The sequence below is a fragment of the Epinephelus fuscoguttatus genome, linkage group LG13 (assembly GCF_011397635.1).
Source record: "Epinephelus fuscoguttatus linkage group LG13, E.fuscoguttatus.final_Chr_v1".
Lineage (NCBI taxonomy): Eukaryota > Metazoa > Chordata > Actinopteri > Perciformes > Serranidae > Epinephelus > Epinephelus fuscoguttatus.
The window spans coordinates 12,233,556-12,253,111 of NC_064764.1; the positions used below are offsets into that span (position 1 = coordinate 12,233,556).

A 19,556-nucleotide genomic window follows, 5' to 3' on the forward strand; every position below is an offset into this window, starting at 1 on the left:
TTGGTGTGTGTATGTGTGTGTTTCACTTTTTAACACTCATTCTTTGACTTCTTCCTTTTCTCTATCCATCCCCTTTTCCTCTCTAGCTTTCTCTAATGCGCTGTCAGGAACATAACCAATGGCCAAGAGCCAATGTGTGGGTGAGACAGTGGAGGCAGAGATGGGGAGAGAGAGGATGTTAGAATTTTGTGAATATTTGAATTTCAAATTACAGTTTATTAATGATGCTGAGAGAGAAAATGGAGGATGAGACAGACAGACTGACAGATAGATAGATGGATAGATAGATAGATAGATAGATAGATAGATAGATAGATAGATAGATAGTCATTTGATTGCTTTCCTCACTCTTGTTTCTCTTGTACTGAGCTAAACTGCCAATCAGAGTGATTTCATTCACCGATGGGGTCCGCTAGGTCCAGTGCCAATTCTAGATGCTGAAACGGCCAAAAAATGAAGCCGGCAAGGACCAACTGGTGCCAACGGTGCAGGGCACACCGCAAAAACTGGGGCGACTCACTGCCCAACACTGACCAATAGCCAGCCGTTGGCTTGGTATGTCAGAGCCCTCATCGACAAACAACAGGAAAAGGGATAAATCTCTTCTTCTTTGTCCCATTTCTTTTGTAAACCAATAAGATTGTGTATCACAGTTAACATCTAGTTAGAAAGCAGCTCAGTTACTCTGCTGAGTCTCTGCTGGTTAAATTGCTTTCGTCCCCTCCTTCTTTCCATCATCACCTATATGTTAATAGAGCCAAACAGCTTTACTGTGTGATAGGCTATACTGACATGAGTGATCAAAGAGTGGGTAAGGGCCGACAGGCAGTTACATGCCGTCCACATGTTTGTATGCACATTTTCAATTCAAAAACCTGAGTGGAAACGCCAAAAATTAAGAAAAAATATATTACAAAAAAGTGGTCAGGTGGTCAGGTCATTCAGTAAAAGGCAAATGGTAAATGCAATAGAAGCAGATTTGGCAAATAAATGGTGATGTACACAAATCATGTGATTTAAATGTCACCTAAGCTTTACTGGCGAGACGAAAGATGGCAGCAGATGAAACATCAGGTATGTGTGGACCAATGAGGAGATTGCTAATGAACTATTCAAAACGTATGATTTCCATTGTTCACTGTGTCCGTTTCTATACATCCATTGTTTTCCTTTCTTTAAGCTGTAACTGGCATTCTTTAAATAGTGTCATCTCTTGCTCCCTCTTCTCATTAGTGCCACCCACTGTTAATCTCAATGAACCACCTCCCAATATTCACATGACAGTAATGAATGGAAAAATGTGTAAATTTACATTTTTGGTTTTCTAGTTTTCTGAAAATGTTGCAGTATATTTGGATGAGAACCCAGTGATAGCCCCTGACAGTGTCTGAGCAGCCTTACATAATGGTTTTCCAAAGCTCATTTTTCCTCATCCATACTAAAATGGGAGGCATATTTCAGACTCATACACAGTGGAGGTATGAATCTGAAAAGTGTAAACGAAGAGAAAAAAGATTTCAAATTCAGCCGGCACAGTGTGGACGTAGTCAGTGTGAGAACATGACACTGCATTCACCCTGCCAACTCCTCCCCTCAGACAGACAGAAACAGGTGTCCCTCCATCCCTTCCTCCCTCCCCACAGCCCTGTGCCTCAAAGACATTCACTGCTACCTCTAAGTCAGCACTCACACACGTATGCAAGCGACCTGCACAAACACACAGACCTTCTGTCCCACTCATAAACACACTGATACACACACAGAGCCTGTGGCCATGCACTCAGATGGATCTATAGAAGGGTTTGAGGTTTCCTCCAATCTGTCTCTGTGTAGGAGGTACACAGCTTCTAACAAATCTCATCGTTTAATCCCATCATCTCTCTCTCTCTCCCTCTCTCCTCTTCCCCAATATACTTCACTGCAGCCAATCAGTGATTTTCTGAGACTTGCCATAGGGAATGACAAGGAGTCTGAATTAGTTTCTCCCACACTTTTCCCGAAATTCCCTTGTCAACAAGCAGTGTACGAGATGTTTTTTTTTCCCTTGCTAACATGAAGGAAATGATGAAAAACAGCTGTTGGTTCCAAAATGTATAGCATGGGAGGATGCAGCTGTAAACAAGGACAAGAATTTGTGTTGGATTGTAAACACAGATTAAGGGAGTAGACTTAAAACTGAATAAAACAATGGTGCTTATGAGAGATTAATGTGTGCTAGTGTGTGTGTTGGGGGTAGGGGTGTTTCCTGAGCGAGAAAGCTCTGCAAAGCCTGTCTGACGTGAACCAAGGAAAAGGTTTGGATACAGATGCACTTCCACCCCTCCACCCTTCCTCGTCCCCCTCCTCCTCCTCCTCCTCCTACTCCTCCCTCCTGCTTTGGTCTTAATTGCCTTTCACACGTTCTCTCTCTTAGGTCGGGAGTTGTCTTCTTACACCTGCACATTTCTTTCAAACATCAGTGGTGCCCTTAGTGGTAGACAGAGCATCTGCTCTCTCACACACACACACACACACACACACACACACACACACACACACACACACAAACAAGAGCTGAAAGCAAGCCACACGAGAAGTGATGTGTGTCAGTTTTTTCACAATGTTGAAAAAACACAAAAATGCACGTCCATTAAAATATTACTAAGTCATGAAATCTTAATTGGCCAAAATTTAAATTTCTTGTGTGTTTTGTTGTCGTTACTTGTATGTATTTGAGCTGCAAATATGGGGAAAGTCTAAGCAACAATTGAAATGGACTAAATTAAACTGAAGTTGTCTAAGAGTGAGTACACTAAGAGCACACTATGAAGTTAATTATGGATTTTACTGGAATTTGACATTAATGATTACTGGGTATTCTTTTTTTAACAAATACATCAGTCATTTCCATTTTTATTTTGTTGTTGTTTTGTACTTTGTTTCCAACTTAACCATCTGCTCGTGCGCATTTTGCTGAGAGAGAAGTGGGATCATGGGTGGGCCCCATACAAACATTTTTAGAGGAACTGAAACACTGAGTAATTTCATTCTTTCCTGCTTCAGTCATGTGAATGACACAGCACAATTCAAGCTAAATCGTTACTTTAAGGTGGTTTATAAGGAAGTAAAACTGGACTGTTAGGCTCACAAGAACATTTATGGAGCTGCTGGATTCAGCCGAGCCCTCTGACTGTTCAAAGATGCTTCCAGCTGCACTGATAAGTCCCATAAGGCATGACAGGCTCTGGTTCAGCAGCTGCTACTGATGATTCTTCCTTACTCCTACTTCTCATTCTCCTATATACTATATACATCCCTGGAGACCAAGAATTTCAAACACTACATATTCATAAGCATTATGCAGCATTTGAAACACAGAGCCTGAAAGGGTTTTCTTAATGTTCACAGGCAGTGCTAAAAATCCATGCTAGAAGAGCTTCTTGCATATTACTACTGAATTAAGAGCTGGGGGTCCATACATTCAATATAGCCATTGCCTTGGTCTAGAAAGTGGTTTATTGTCTCCATTGGACTCAGAAAATGCATTCATTTTCAGTACCTAATGTGATTCACCAACACATTCTCACTCCGACCTTGTTACGTATTGGTCAAGGACTTTCCACATCTACATATGACATGCCAGGTACCCTGGTTGAGTCTGTTGTTGGTATTCTAGGGCGCCATGTCAACTTCTGCCTGTTAAATGCATTGTATATTTTCAAAATACACTTCCATCTTCACAGGAAATTGCTTGCATGAAGTCTATTTCAAAATAATTGTACTATGTCAGAAAAACACCGCAAATTGACAATGCACGTAGTTACATTTAGCCAACACATGCAATTGGTAGGGTATAGGCAACAAAAGCAAGTGGTTAGGTTTAGAAAAAATACCAGCGTTTGGCTTTACATTCATACAGGAAGCTAACACTAGCCTCCTAGGTGAAAGTCATTGATTGTTGGATCCATCCACCACCCCTCCTGCCCACCCTACGTTTACCCCTGACACCATCAGGTGCCATTACACACCGACAGCACCCAGCTGGGTATAATGCCAACGTGAAATGACAGCTTTTTCGTTGGTTTCTGACGTGGAAGTCAGACACCGACTTCCAAGTGCCGGTATTCGACGACTGGAATGAGACCAGGTTGGATTCACAGTAATTAAATCATAGAGCAATATTTTGTTTGCAAACCTGTGGACACACTAAAGCTGTGTTTTAATTTGGTGTGCATTAATTTAAGTTTATGAGTATGACCCACACGCTCAACCTCTGCATATATATTCATATACCTGTGTAGAGGAAAAGCAGCCGTAGTCAGTCTGTCACTGAAGCAGTTAATAGAGAGTGAGGAGGATGACTGACTTCACTGTTATCAAGTAATAGGCCTATTACTGCAGACAGATGGACAGTGTGTGTGTGTGTGTGTGTGTGTGTGAGTGAGTGAGAGAGAGAGAGAGAGAGAGAGAGAGAGAGAGAGAGAGAGCGTGTGTGTCCGGCAGTAGTCTCCAGGACAACCAATCGATTCCTCATTATGGCTTTAACACACATTGATCAGGGTCAGTCCTTCAAAGACACACACACACACACACACACACACACACACACACACACACAGTCATTACAGTAACAGACATTGATCAGGCAGACCTTCAGGGCTTCGGGGAGTGTCTGTAAATCAGACTACTGATATTATCATCATTACCTGCATTACCTGAGTGTGTGTGTGTGTTTGTGTGTGTGTGTGTGTGTGTGTGACAGAGAAGGAGGATTTCCTAAAATCACCACCTTGGAGCTTAACGCATCTTCAAATTTCAGACCTACGTCAGTAACCTCAGGGTCGTGTCAAAGTCACTCCCTAATGTAGTGCCTATGGCATGTGCACTACGTCCTGCTAACAATCCCCCAAAGTGCAATGTGTCACATTTATTTCATGTGAAGGTTAGTGATGATTAGTAAGTGTCAGAAATCTCAATTCACTCCTCAATGTTAAGCTATTGAGTGTCTATCACACAGACAGGGGTGAATGGGTGAAAAAGGAAGTGATTCTGGTTCAAGCCAGGTCTCTTGGTAAACAGGGTGATGTGTTGATTACACTGGACGTGTCTTAAGCAGTGGAGGATGCCTTTTCCTCACTTCCAATAGTGAGGAGGTGTCTGGAGTTCATGCACTCTGGGCATGGAGAAACAAACTGCGCCTCAAGTTGATTAAAGCTCCCCATCATTGCTGATTTATCTCTGCGGTTGAATTGGAAGAACACAATGAAATGCCTGCCTGAGTTAACTATCAACCACAAAAATGGAGGAAAGCCTAATAGCTCTTGTTACTGACCAGTCAGAGCTGTTTAATCTCACAGAGTTGTTTCCAAAGCTTAAGCATAAACTTTAGCTGAAGCCTAACATTTGTAGTTTCAGGTAAGTTTTATTTGGTTGAGTTATTGATTCCCTGAAAGAAGTTGCTGTTGAAAGTTATGGCACACGGGTGATTAACCCTTGATTTACGTTTCTTAACACAGCAAGATGCCTCTCCCTGTGAGAGATAATGTGATCATGATCACAGCTGCAGGATGCGGCATGGTTTGCATCTCTACACAGGCATCCATGTAATCTGCCTAAAAGTTTGCCTGGTGAGGAATTTTGATTGAACATAAACCTAAACCATGTTGTACCACACATCTGGGTCCCAAGGTGCGCTCTCCTCTCTGTAGCTTTCTAATAACAGTGTCTTCCAGCTTTGTGCTGGGATGCTTGTCTGGACGCACGGCTCTCCTGCCGGTAGATTTGCTGTGATGTTAATTCAAACATGCAGGCAGCTGCTAAATGCCCACAGCTGGTAACTGAACATCCACTGTCACACCAAATGCTGCTTCCCCTCTCTTCCTCTCTCTGTCATGTAGTCTCTTCATCTCTCCCTCCAACTTTCTCTTTTTTCCTTCCTGCCCTAAGGCCAGTGTCACATCACATCACTCTACCTTTTGCTCTTCTCTCGGTCATGTCTCCGAGACTTCTGCCTGCCGGTCAGGTTTGTCTGTGTGCATGCATATGATGAAATATTCCAATATCACAAAGCATTTACAGTATGTTTTACACAGTGGTGGAATGTAAGTAAGCATATTAACTCAGGTACTGTACTTAAATACAATTTTGAGATACTTCAACTCGACTCAATTTTTTATGCCATATTATGTATACTTATATTTCACTAAAATTCAGCAGCAAATATTGTACTTTTTACTCCACTACATTTATTTGACACTTCCCAGTTACTAGTTACTGGCTACTTCTACACATAAAAACACATGATATGATATGATGCAGTACTATACACCTTATGTATCTAAAGTTGGCTACAAACTACAACTTTACAATGCTCCTACATGTACAGTATTAGTTAGTGACAATAACTGAGTAACATAATATTCTTTAATAACAAAACCCTTTAAGGGGAGCCATTCTGAATTATATGTACTTTTACTTTAGATACTTATGTACATTATATTTTGTTGATAGAACTTTTACTTAAGTAACATTATGAATTCAGGACTATGACATGTGATGTATTTTTTTGTCTGGGGTATTTCTACTTAAATGTAAAGAATCTCAGAAGTTTTTGATTTTACAATGCTCATAGTGAAGGGACAGTTCACCCCAAAAATTCATATTTTGCATGTGATACTGTTGGCAGGTGTAGTTCAGTACAAATAAAATGGTTCCTACATGAAACTGCTCATGAAACCTGGTCATGATTTGTGGAAAGAGAGATTGCTGTTGAGTTTTTCAAATAGTTGCATTATACTGAAGAGAAAGCAGAAGATTTTGGGGTTAACAATTCTTTTAAGATTACACTTGATACTTGTGTAGAGAGAAGAGAAGAGAAGAGAAGAGAAGAGAAGAGAAGAGAAGAAGATTACACTTGATACTTGTGTAGAGAGAAGAGAAGAGAAGAGAAGAGAAGAGAAGAGAAGAGAAGAGAAGAGAAGAGAAGAGAAGAGAAGAGAAAAATAGACCTAGCATGAAGTTAAATGATTGATTGAGGCAGAGTACAAAGACAAGGTCTAAATCATTAGTGAAACCATTATCGTTGACTGCAGCTTCTCCGTCATATAAATCACTTCTTAACTCACTGCTTTACTCCACACTTATTGTGTAAGCCACATAACCATGAAACTGCCTACGTGCCTGTCTGCTTGTTGTTTTTTCTCTCTATATGAGTTTTTATGGGAGCCCAAAAAATGCTTGCACCTTATGTGTTCTTATTTATGCACGCAAATATGAGCCTTATATTGTATGTATGTGTGTGTGTGTGTGCTTGTCTGCACATGTGTGTTTCTCTCTCTCAATATTGCAGTCAGCATCTGACTTGGGTGTGATACAAGGTAAAGGAAGGCTGGAGAGGGTGGAGAATGAGGAGAGGATGAGACTAAGAGACACACATATAGAAAAGGGATTTAAGTGATGGATAGACAGAAGCTGGAGGATGAAAGAGGATGAAGACAGATATAGGCTGAGGAAAGAAAAGTCTATAAATGATGAAGAGAGAAGAATATATGCATTTTAAAGAGGGAGACAAGAGGAGGAAAGGGAGATGAGAAAATAAGAGAGGAAGAGATGAGTGTGGCATTTGGCTCTCTGTCTGTGTTTTCTCATATGCAATACTGAATAATGATTTGGCCTATAACAGATTGGCACACTGCGGAAGGATGAGGGTGAGGAGATGCGAAGGAGGGAAGGAAAGGGAGAGGAAGAAGAGGAGATTTTAGATGGGAGGGGAGCACGACACGAAGAGAAGAAAGGTGATGAAGAAAGACAAATGAAGGGAGGAGGAGTGAGAAGAAGGTGGGACAGAGGAAGGCGCAGGAGCAGATGAAAGATGATAGATGGGGTCCATTGGGCAGTGGTGAGGGGGCGGGAGAGGTGAGAAAGGGTGAGATGAATGAAGGGGAGAGGAGAGGGAGAGAGCCAGGAGGAAAGAGGAGAGGAGAGAGAGAGAGGAGGTAGCTGTCAGGATGATTTGAGCCCGCCCTCAACGGACCCTGACGCTGCACTTTTCCCTAAGCAGCTGTGTGTGTGTGTGTGTGTGTGTGTGTGTGTGTGTGTGTGTATGTGCTCTTTCCAAACACTCCAAATAGAGATCTTGCTTTCTGAGACAGAGCAGTGCAGTGAGCTAAGAGGAAAATGTGAAGCAGACAACCGCTGCCGCAAAAAGGCTGCACGCTGTACACTTCAATAAAAAAAAGGATTTTGCAGCAGTTCTTTGACCTTAACCATCTTGGCAGTTGCCACATGGACAAGATGAATTTGCCTCATAAATATTCATCATTTAAGAGAAGCACTTTCCCCTTTTTATGAATACAAAAATTAAATTAAGTGCCATTTCTCTCCAATACAGTCTTGGAAAACTCAGTGAAAAAAGGAATACATCTAAAAATGCTGCCAGGGAATTGGACTTGTTGCTATGTAGGCCTGGGTTTAAAATGTTGATGTGTTACCGACATAGTCTAACATTTTTGGAAATAAGCTTATTTGCTTTCTTGCAACCCAATTGCCTGAAAAATGTTGGCATTGTACATTTCTGCAAACTACAGATACATTTGTAGTTATTATGTAGCAGATATGTTGACACTTTACATTTCTTTTGGTTTCAACACTGTGGTTGACTGTGTGGTTAGGTATAAGCACAACACCCACTTGGCTATGGTTAGAAAAGGTCATGCTTTGGCTTAAAATACTCAGAATAGTTGACACTATTTCAGCTAGGGATGCAGCAATGTCTCAGTCAAGAACAACTGCTTTTCATGGCACTATCCCAGGTGGAACGACAGCAATGGGGTGCTAGAGAACTCCCACATTTGGTGCCTAAAATGTTGCTTGTAAAGCAGTGACTGGTCCTCTAAACAAAATTAGCTGTATTGTTTGTTGGTCTCAAACAATGGTCTGCAGTGGTGTCAGGCCATCTGCCATCCCCTTCACCTCCAGATGATAAAGTCAGCTCATACACTACGTCACTTTAGAAACTTCAATATGATATGTTGTTGGTTGCAGAAATGCACAATGCCAAAATTTTCTACTGGCAACTGTGCTGCTTTCTTGCCAAAACTTAGAGGAGCATATTGATACCACTCTCAGTACAGTAAATATGAAGCTTGAGCCAGCAGCAGTTAGCTTAGCACAAAGGCAACATAGGAAACAGCTCAGCTCGCTCTGTCCAGAGGTAATAAAAGTCACCTATACCAGCACCTGTAAACATAACTCCACAGTGCAGTAAAGCTACAACTTGACAGTTGTAGCTTTACTGCAAGTAATATGTCAGACTCTCTCTTGGCTGGTCGCAGTGACCTCCAAGAGTCTTCTCATCACTATGAAGCTGCTTCTGATTCCCAACCATCATCCTGGCTGTAACTTCATATTTAATGTACAGATATGAAAGTGGCATCAATCTTGTCATCTAACTCTTGACAAAAAAGCAACTAAATATATGTCCCAAAATGCCAAAGTATCCTTCAAGCTGCTGATTAAACCTTGTGCCTAAAGTGAGAGTGATGGTTGAAAATAACTGCAGAAAGGAGCTGTGACATTAAGTGAGAGACTTTACAGTGTAAACAGTACTCTCTCTGATATAGCTCTCCCCAGAGTACACTCAAGTTGAAGGTTAAGGTGTGTTCACTAATAAAAGTCACACCAAACATAAGGCTCTCTCACATTAAATGATACGGACGTTTTTTGAACAATTGCACACCTTACACTGTCATCAGCTGTAACTGCTAATAATGGAAGGTGACTGATTATGGTTGTGAACTGCAGCGCTACACTCACAAACACATCCACACCCACACAGAGCCTCCTCTGTCTGTGTACCAGTCCGTCATGTGGTTTTCATCTACTCAGCCGTTTCCATAAAACACACCAAGTCTACAGCTGCAGCTGCTGGGTGATAACTGAAACCTGTCACCAGTGACGGACTAATGTTGTACCATGATGCCTGTCATGTGAAGGGAAATGGGAAGTCATGGTGAGTCATGACTGGCCATGGCTGTACAGATCTTAGCGGGGGCACATGCTTTCTTTTTATCTCACTCCCTCCCTCCAGTGTTCTTGTTGCACTTAAATCGCCACTGTATATGAATCTTAATGAAAACATCTCTCTCCGTCCGACCACCTCTCCATCGATTTTGCCCGCAGAGCCAGCGGAGTGCCTGACAAAATGTGATGTGTTATAGATTACAGATTACCATCTTAAATTGCAATCAGCACCATAACAGATGAGATTGCTTCAACATAGTGACATAATAAAACAACCCTTGTCTGACCGGGGCCGCAGATTCATAACAGCGATGTTTGTGCAAGTGTGTGTGTTGATGAATGTTTTTGTGAGAGAGATGAGACCATATCATGAGTTTTTATGTGATTAAGCGATACACAGAGGGAGCATATTGCCTGTTCATACTGTAGTCTTTGTCTACAAACACAGATGACTCCTTTGTCTCAACAAAATGCATATGTGTGTGTGTGTGTGTGTGTGTGTGTGTGCTCTCTCTATAAACTGAAGAGTTACAGCAGTTTTCTGTTTCTCAAAACTGTAGTTAAGAAGTTTTAGAAAAAAAAATATTGATAATGTTCTTATTACCTTATCTGATGGTTCTAGAAAAAATGTTGAATGAAAAAATTACAGACAGGGAGAAAAAAGGGATCAAACAAGACAACATTTGACATCTAAAAATGAAGACGGAGACGGAGACATAGGTAGGTATGTGTGTGTGTGTGTGTGCATGTCAGAGTTGCTGCTGACAATCACTGAGTGATCACGCACGTTTGCCCCCCTCCCATAGACACACACACGCACACTCTGCTTCTTCTCCTTGGCCTCTTTGCCCTCTGAACCTAACAGCTCAGTTTCAGCCTACCCCTGCAGACACACGCACACACAGACACAGACACATACACTCTAGGCATTGGGCGCTTGCAGACCTAAATAGCTCTGCGCTGTAGGACACTTGTAAATAACAGCCTATTAGACCTGAGATGTTACCACCAACACTGCAAAGATCTCGCTCCTACTGGTTTAACAGTAACTTGAAAACTGAAACTAAGAACATGTTTAGACATGTACCAAAAGTACTTAGAATACAGAACAACCACTAATACACACATCCTGTATGTATATAGCATGATAAATAAATCAGAGCCTGTTGTTACCAGCAGTTCAACCAGATTTTCCCCTCCTGGGAAACTACCGGACTTTAAATGGATGTAAGAAATTGAAAGAGAAGGAGGAAAGAAGTGCAGGGGGAGATGGGAAAACAGAGAAGGGAATGAGAGAGGTGAACAGAAAGGGAGCGAGCATTTAATAACACTGGTCCGAGGATGAGAACCGTGGAGTAAAACTGGGAAAAAAATGACGAGGACGGGGAGACAGAGAAGTGTGTTTTTCAGTTCGACAGCACAGTGCGAAAGTACAGCAAAACAGAGCAGAGCACAGTGGGCCTTTTCAACCTTTCAGCCTTTCAACAAACAGCCGCCCGGTGAAATATTGATGCTTCAATTCCAACAAAGAAATGTCTGAATGATTTTGGTACATCTGAGTGGGGAAATTCACCTATCTATAATTGATACGGCTGAAATGTTAATAACTGGACGGGAAAGCACCGGAACAGAGGGGGGAAAAGTGTAAGTGTGTGTGCTTGTGTGTGTACGTGTGTGTTTCTGCCCTCTTGCCTGTGGCAGTGGGTTTGTATCTGTGACCCCTTATGCACATGGTGTCCATTAGACTGTGGTCTACTATGTGTAGGATGTATTAGGATGCATTCATACATGTGATGGCAGTCCTGTGAAGATGAGGGAAGACCAGTAGTTTGATTTACAGTCACTGGGTGTGGTTACATGATGGCTTCTCATTCGGAATGAAATCAATGTGAATGAAATCATTCGGAATTAAAGTGTTTCCAGGTAGTTTACATGGGAACTATTCATTCCGAATGAGGGTTTACACGGGAGATCAGTTTAATCGCCTTTTAATCGCCTTTATTCGTGCAAGGTCCGTGCAAGGTTTGGGGCAAGGAAGGTTTCTGATTGGATAGGGGGCGGGCCGGATGTTACGTGTTTACGTTTACCGGAAGAAAACACTGTAGTCCTCGCTCCAGATAAGATGCTTGACGACGCCGTTTTTAGTGCCTTTTTCGGGCTTGTTTTGCATATTTTCTTGAAGCAGCAGTACGACAACAACCTTGTTCTGCTAATGCTTCAGAAAAGGGAGGTAGAAGGTCGGAGAAGGGAGATAGAAGACCGTGCTTTGGCGAATGGAGACTGGTTAGTGCAACGAGTAACTTTCTATATACGTCTTTGTTTCAGAAGGGCAAGGAAAGGAGGATGCGCAGAAAGACCGGAATGAACTTAAAGAGGAATGAGTGTCTACAAGTGCGAGAAATTCTTTCAGTCGGAATTAGAAACGGAATATTCCAGCCCCTTACATCAGATTGAATTTTCAATCTCATTGGCCATTTTCATTCTGAATTAGGTGTTTACAAGATCACTTTTAATAGGAATGGACTTTCATTCCGAATTCAAAGGGAATTAAACTGTCCATGTAAACGCACTCATTGTTTTAGAAATCTGTGGATAGCGGATATCTTTTTTTGATGGCCTGGCCTTAAATTTCTCTCAATTATTATATGTTAACTTTATCACAGTGATTGATCTGCAGAAACTATCGCAAGTGCTGGCTCAAAAAGCCCAGTGAGACGTTTTAACTGTATGTGAATACAGTTATATATTATATTACACTTCTCTCAAATGTTTCCATTTTGTTATGTTTTTATCACTTTTTTATAGTTTTTAATTTCAGATTCCTCCTCAAAGTGCCTTGTAACCCATGAAAAAATTATTTTACTACTATCAAGATTCATGTTATTCAAACTTTCTGCTTGTCTATCATTCTTTCAGCAAGCTTAAATGTGTGTTCACTTCTTAACGAGTCTCATATCTCCCTGCCAGCATTTTGTCCATGATTTCCCAGCCTGCCTGTTTGTTTTTCTTGATCTCTGTCTGCTGTATTTTCATTTCGTGCTGCAGAACGGCCTGCCTTTCTTTCAGTCTTACCATGCAACTAAAGCCAAACAGCCCAAAACAATGATGGACACCAAATCCTCTAATCTGTGTTATTCTTCCGAAGTGTGAAAACCATCCTGGAACAGTGAATGTGTTGTAATTAGACTTTGATAATTAGAGACAGGGGACCAAGGGAGGTCCCAGAGTGATTATTATGGGGATAGCTAAAGCCAGAGAAAACAGGAGGAGAGTGGGCTGAAGTTCACCAAATACACCAACACCAAATACACCAACTCTCACACTGAGACAGGCTGGTGGAGGCAGAAACTCCAAAGAGACAGTGAGAGAAAAATTAGTTTTCACAAGATCGCCTCACTTCCCCTCCTTCGTTAGTTGCAGTCTAGCTGATTTTATTCTTCCCATCACTTAATTCACTCTTTGTAACCCTTGCTATCCAAATCTCTTTGTTTGCCACCCATCACATGCTTTTAAAATCCATCCATCCACCCGTCTTTACCTGCAGTCCAGTTTCTCTATCTCAAAGTGTGGGTTGAAGTTTAGGACGATGCGTTGTGAAGGCTCGGGTGCTGTGATGACCCAGCGGCAGTTCTGGTGAGGCGGGTACTCCAGTGGGTAGCCGGGGGTGGTGATATAGCCGGCATCGCTGGCATCTAAATAGCCACCGCATGGCTCAGATGCTGTATGGGGAGACAGAGTAACAGGAAGTTAGATGAAGTCATGTAGATGCAGAAACATGTTTATTTAGGAAATCTTACTGAAAGCTTTGACAATTTTCAACCAGCTTTGTATCATAACAGTGTGGGCAGTATGTGTAAATGAACTGTGGCAAACTTCCCTCCATCTTACCAGCAGCCAGATCTCCCTTCTACCCTGATTTTCGCTGGCTCTAGGGCTGTTGCTCCAACTACAGATTGTACTTCCACAGTTTTATATTCCTGCCATCACTGACAGTCTCTCTCTCAAACTCAGACCAAACACAGATCAAATTGCAAAATCAAGCAGTGCAAATATGAACCAAGATTGTGTTACTGCGTAACCTATTTCAGAAGCATAGTTTAGCTTACAGTCTAGCTGTAATTCAAGATAGTTTGTTACCAGCTGGTCACCATATTGCTTCCTGTTTCAAAACAGACAAGCTTGCATTAATTCACCCACCAGCGGGAGCAGTTATTGGTCATTCTGGTTGTTGTAGGTTTTCTACTTCTTGAGTATAAGCAAATGCCACTTTTTCTGTATTTTCTCTGGTCATGTGGCACCAATTTGCAAGTATTTGCATCTTTCTATCACATAAACAGCCCTGGTTTATGAAGAGACCATCATTCCAGCAGTGAAGCACTTCTTTAATATTTTTCCATAGGTTAAAACACAAGTTCACACATCAGACAAAGGTCATTGATTAGTGTTTCCCACTGTAATACAAACATTTAAGAAAAAAAAGAAGGGGAGGATAAAGGGCAGACTTTTAAAGGGAAGTGTGGGATGAAAGGTGAAGAAATAAATTACTATTGAAAGCAGACTGATCAGATAAACCTCCAAGAACAATATGCAACTTTAATAACTTCCCTCAAAGCAGCAGATGTAAGTGTAGAGTACCGTCAGGGTCAATGCTGTTTTCTTATCATCGCTGACCAGAAGCATGTCAACATTCTTTATAAACTCTTTTTTTATCACATATTTGTTCATCAAGCATGATTTCACACTACGAAGACGGCTCCAAACTGATAAAATGCAGATAAGAGTTGTGTTTGCAGACACAGGATATGAGAAACAAAGACGCATGTGTCTATGTGTCTTTATGGATGTGATGTCAAAGGTCAACTCAGCATCATGACATACAAAGACTCCATTCTGACCCACGAAGCCCAACACACTGACACACACAGAGTGAACAAGCCCTCCAGATGCCACAGTTACTGTCACAGAGCGGATCCACTTGTCAGCGGTTTTACGTTTGCATCGTGTCATTAACAATACCCCTCATTCAATGCCACAGATGCACTCTGGCATAGATGGGTAACTCATATATATCTGTGACACCCGACAGCATAACACACACACACACACACATACACACAACGCTACTGTATTACATCTATGGCATCTATTGTGCACCATGCTGGCTGCCCTGTTTGATGGACTGTGCAGACTTTCTACTTGAGCTGAACTCCTTCATTGTTTAAGATCTGCACAACGTAAGTTAAACCATCATGGTGGATACACTGAGTACCATCTTTGTTAAGTCCAAGCACTTCCAACATAATGACACAGTATGAGCCACCATCTGCCAGAGGAGATTCAAGAACCAGGGTTGTTAGATAGTTCATTTAGCATCCCCCAAAGTAACACTGCACCAGTAATAAGTAATAATATGATGTCTGGTTTTCAGAAAAATGACTTATTTAAGTCATATCCTGAGTGTAGAGAGAAAAAACTAAAAAACAAGTGCTTTGTTTTTGTTATATAATTTGCTAAGTAGACCACTCCTTTGAAAAATCGACCTCATCCAAGGAATTATATCTGTGATTGCACCGTACATGTGCACCAAAGCAGATGGATTTTCAATAAATATTTTGGGCAATGTGATGGCCACGATGGACCAGGTTATGCTAATAAAAACAGCATCTGTGAATGTCGGCTGCTTACTGGGAAGAATTTGGCCGGTGAGCAACCCCTTAGATAATTTCCTGTTTATGAGAGAAAAAACAAACTCACAATCAAGCTCCTGACGGCTTATATTATTGTTTCAATCAGGGCCAAATGTCCCTGAAGAAACCTGCCTCATTACAAAAAAAAAGAAAAAAGAAAAAGAAAAAGAAAAAAATTATGAAGAAGTTGGGTAACTTCTTGGTCTGTGCCACCGTCTAGCCCGCTGTGCTATGTGACGTTTTATTTATTGCCACTGTGCTGAGTGGGGTGACATAGCCAAGTCAAACTACTCAGCAGAACACGACATATTTTAACACTATAAATAGACCGGCTACTGTAAACCTACTCTGAGAGGAGTCACACAAACATTAACACACACACGCACAGCATAAACACTTTATCAGACACCATCTTCAAAACAAATTCACATGGGAAGGTAAAACAAACATGCAGCATACATAATTTTTTTTTAGCATGGTTGCAAATATGCACAGAAACTGATGCATAATACTTTCAAGAGTCAGCAAGAGAGAATTAAAGTGGAGGTCAGCTCTCGGCACACAGTACACACAGTGATTGGCACTTTGGCATCTATATCTAGTGTCTACCTCACACCGCCTGCAAACAATTAGTGATCGCCCCCTCTGAATCTCTTCCTATCTCTCTGCCTCCGCCTGTCTCTCCCTCCTCTGTCATGCTGTGAGCCAACTAGTCATGTCTATCTCCTCCTATCTGTTTCCAATCTCCCTGGTGACATACAGTAATACAGGAGTAGAGTTACAAGGCCTATGTAACCCGGCCAGACGCATTTCATCTCAGCACCACCTGGATTAGTGTTTAACCACTCTGGAATCTCACAGCAGCATCAGCCAAACACCACTTTTAGCACACGGGCGTAGCTCTGACTCTAACGAAAAATCCAGGATGTGCTGAGACTATGTGAGAGGGGAAACATGAAGAGCAATGTAGCTGATTAATAAGCTTTTGCTTGGGACTCTTTGTTGTTACTAGTTAGTTGGGATAAGTCTTAAAATGAGAAGAGTATAAATGTGTTTTTGTTAGATTCAGCCCCCCAGATGAGACCTTCAAAACCTGCTTTCTGCCTCCTTAACCAACCAGTGGATATATAGTACTGGGGATGGACAAAATAACATGAACACCTGTACAATCTAAGCCATTCAAGTGCAATAAAAACATGAGGCTAGGTGTCTAGGTTTTATACATTTATCGACATTATTCTTATATTCCTTGTTTATGAAATGTGCTAGTTTTCTTTGTCTGTTTATGCATTTTTGTTATTTTTACTGAGACTAGCTACCCTCTCCTCCACTATCCTATTTTCACCTCTGGTGTTCAGACGATAAAGACAGCACCTCCAAGTGTCTGATGAATAAGGCTGGTGTGATAGAGAGGCAGACACTGTGTGTGCCTCAAGTATTGTGTCTGCTCTGCCTCAAGGGTCTATCAGTCTCTGGACACACACAGTCATTCAATGACTATTGCATGCAAACGGGGCAGGAAGTGACACACACTAAGGTGATATGTGCATTAATAGCATCACATCCTGTTGCACGAGATGCCACTAAACATATTCTTTGTGAATATTGATATTGTTTATTTGGTTCATGTATGTGCACACACACACACACACACACACACACACACACACACACACACATATACATTACACACATTAAAAGTATGCTGAGGCTGAGCTTATCAGTTATTATACTGTGGAGTCCCCGCAGTGATAGACCAGTGTACTGAAAATGCAGTGTAGTGAAACATTTTTCTTTCAGGAAGGACAGTTATCTGCCAGCTTTACGTCTATTTACCCAGAAACTGTATGAATACAGCTTCCAAAAGTAAATCTATAGCAATGCTGATTTGTATTCTGCAGCAGCCTGACCTGCATGCTGGGAAGAAAGTGTAATGTCTGTGTATGTGTGTGTCAGAACAGAGGAGATGCTGAGTTGGGGGAAAAGCCTGAATTCATGTCAGGAATTATCAAACAGGTAAAAGTGACAGAGAGAGAGAGACTGTTATAGAGAGTGAAAGAAATGAAGCAAAAGAGATGTGAGGCCGAACAGAAACAGATGATGACAGGAAACGGAAGAATGGAAGAAAAGAAGAGCATTACAGCTTTTTTGAGTCTTAGGACATCATTTACCTGTCACGTCGCCATGACAGCTGACAATGCTTTAAATATGGATGTTGCTGCAAATAAGGTATAAAAAATATTTTTAAAAAAAAATGGATGTCTCACAACCAAATTATGCAGCAAATTATGATGTGACAGTGAGGTTGACCTTTGACCTTTGGATATAAAAATCATCATTTTATCCTTTTAGACAACAGTCTGATCATAATTAGCATATGAATACTTTAGTTAGGCCAAAACATGTTTTGTGAGGTCACAGTGAGCTTTGACCACCAAAATCGTATCAGTTCATCAATGAGTCCAAGTGGAAGAAACTCCCTCAAGGCGTTCTATATTTGCTATATTTGCTGAAACTGCCATGATTCTGTTACTGCCTTTTATTCAACTCAGATATTTTCAGACATATTTTAGTGTACTGTTTAGCTGTAAAATGAGAACATTTTGAGCTACATGGGCTACAGCTGATCTGTACGCTAAAATATGTTTCTGAAAACATTTGAGGCGAGAAATAGGCAATGCAGTAACAGAATCTTGATTCATATTTGATCAGCACTGCAGGAAGAGGAGGAGGGACATGATTTTTGTCACAAATTATCGATTTCACGTACTTCTTTCAGAATATAGTGACAGTTTCAGCAAATATGTTGAAAAAAATATTTTCATTAAAGTTATCAACTGTAGCTTTAACTTCTGTGATGAGTTTCCACCTTTACATTTATAAGCTGAAGGAGAGTAATTATCCTCACAAACAAAGGTGCAAGGCTATCAAAAAACAGCCTGCACTACATGTTACAAAAGTTTATTAATGACAGCGTTTTAATCCTACTTGGATCCTTGTCAGGTCAAAAAAGGCCGTATAGTGTAAGAGCCAATATTAACGTAGGATGAAACGGAAGCACCACATCAAAACACAACCATTTTCTCTGTCCCTTACAGAAGACACGCACACATCCTTCCTCTTGACCCCAGACTTCACACAAGACAGCATTCCTCCCAACCACATCAGCGTGTGTGATCTTCACAGAGAGGTTGTATTTAGACCACAAATTCACAACAAAATGCACAAACACAAACCGCTGAACATCGCTTATTCCCCCTCTGGCTTAGACATCACTGAATCCAGACCACACACACACACACACACACACACACACACACACACACACACACACACACTGGGAATAAGCAGCAGTAAACGGTGCTAAACAGTCAAGCAGGGATATAAGACAGGTCACTGCATTATTTATGTCTCTCTGCCACGTTCAGTATTGCATCCTGATAACACCCATTCAGCAACTTTTCCCCACTTCAACACACACAGATGCAGCCATACGGAAATGTAATAAAAACCTGCATGCGCAGCAACACGCACACTGAAGGGCACACAAACTATTGCACAAAGTCTCAAACATGTAGAAAAACAAACACACACACTTCCATGTGGAGCTGCTTTGCAAAATTGAACTAGATCATTGTTTGTTGGCCCCAAATGCAAATTTCTGACCCTGTTTCTAAACTCTCTCACAGATTCATTTTCCCTCTGAGTAGAGAGTCTGATCTACTCTAAGGAGACATTTTTTAGCCTGTCGCAATCCATTTAATAGTCTGTGAGAACTTTGCTATTGGACCATATTCCACATTCATTTCCACTTGCCAGAGCTAATAATGAAAGCCTTAAAGGTTTAGCAAGTGTTTGTGTATGAGAGAG

The 19,556-nt window shown here is 41.3% G+C and overlaps 1 protein-coding gene across 3 annotated transcripts in view; it reads right to left on the reverse strand.

The window, feature by feature from the left end:
• Nucleotides 1-19,556, reverse strand: part of LOC125899765 (neuropilin-2-like) — a 119,759-nt gene that overhangs the window by 90,685 nt on the left and 9,518 nt on the right. For all 3 annotated transcript variants that reach the window (XM_049594284.1, XM_049594282.1, XM_049594283.1), the window contains exon 2: nucleotides 13,538-13,718. In XM_049594284.1, the coding sequence (XP_049450241.1) occupies nucleotides 13,538-13,718 (181 nt within the window). The remainder of the gene's footprint in view (nucleotides 1-13,537; nucleotides 13,719-19,556) is intronic.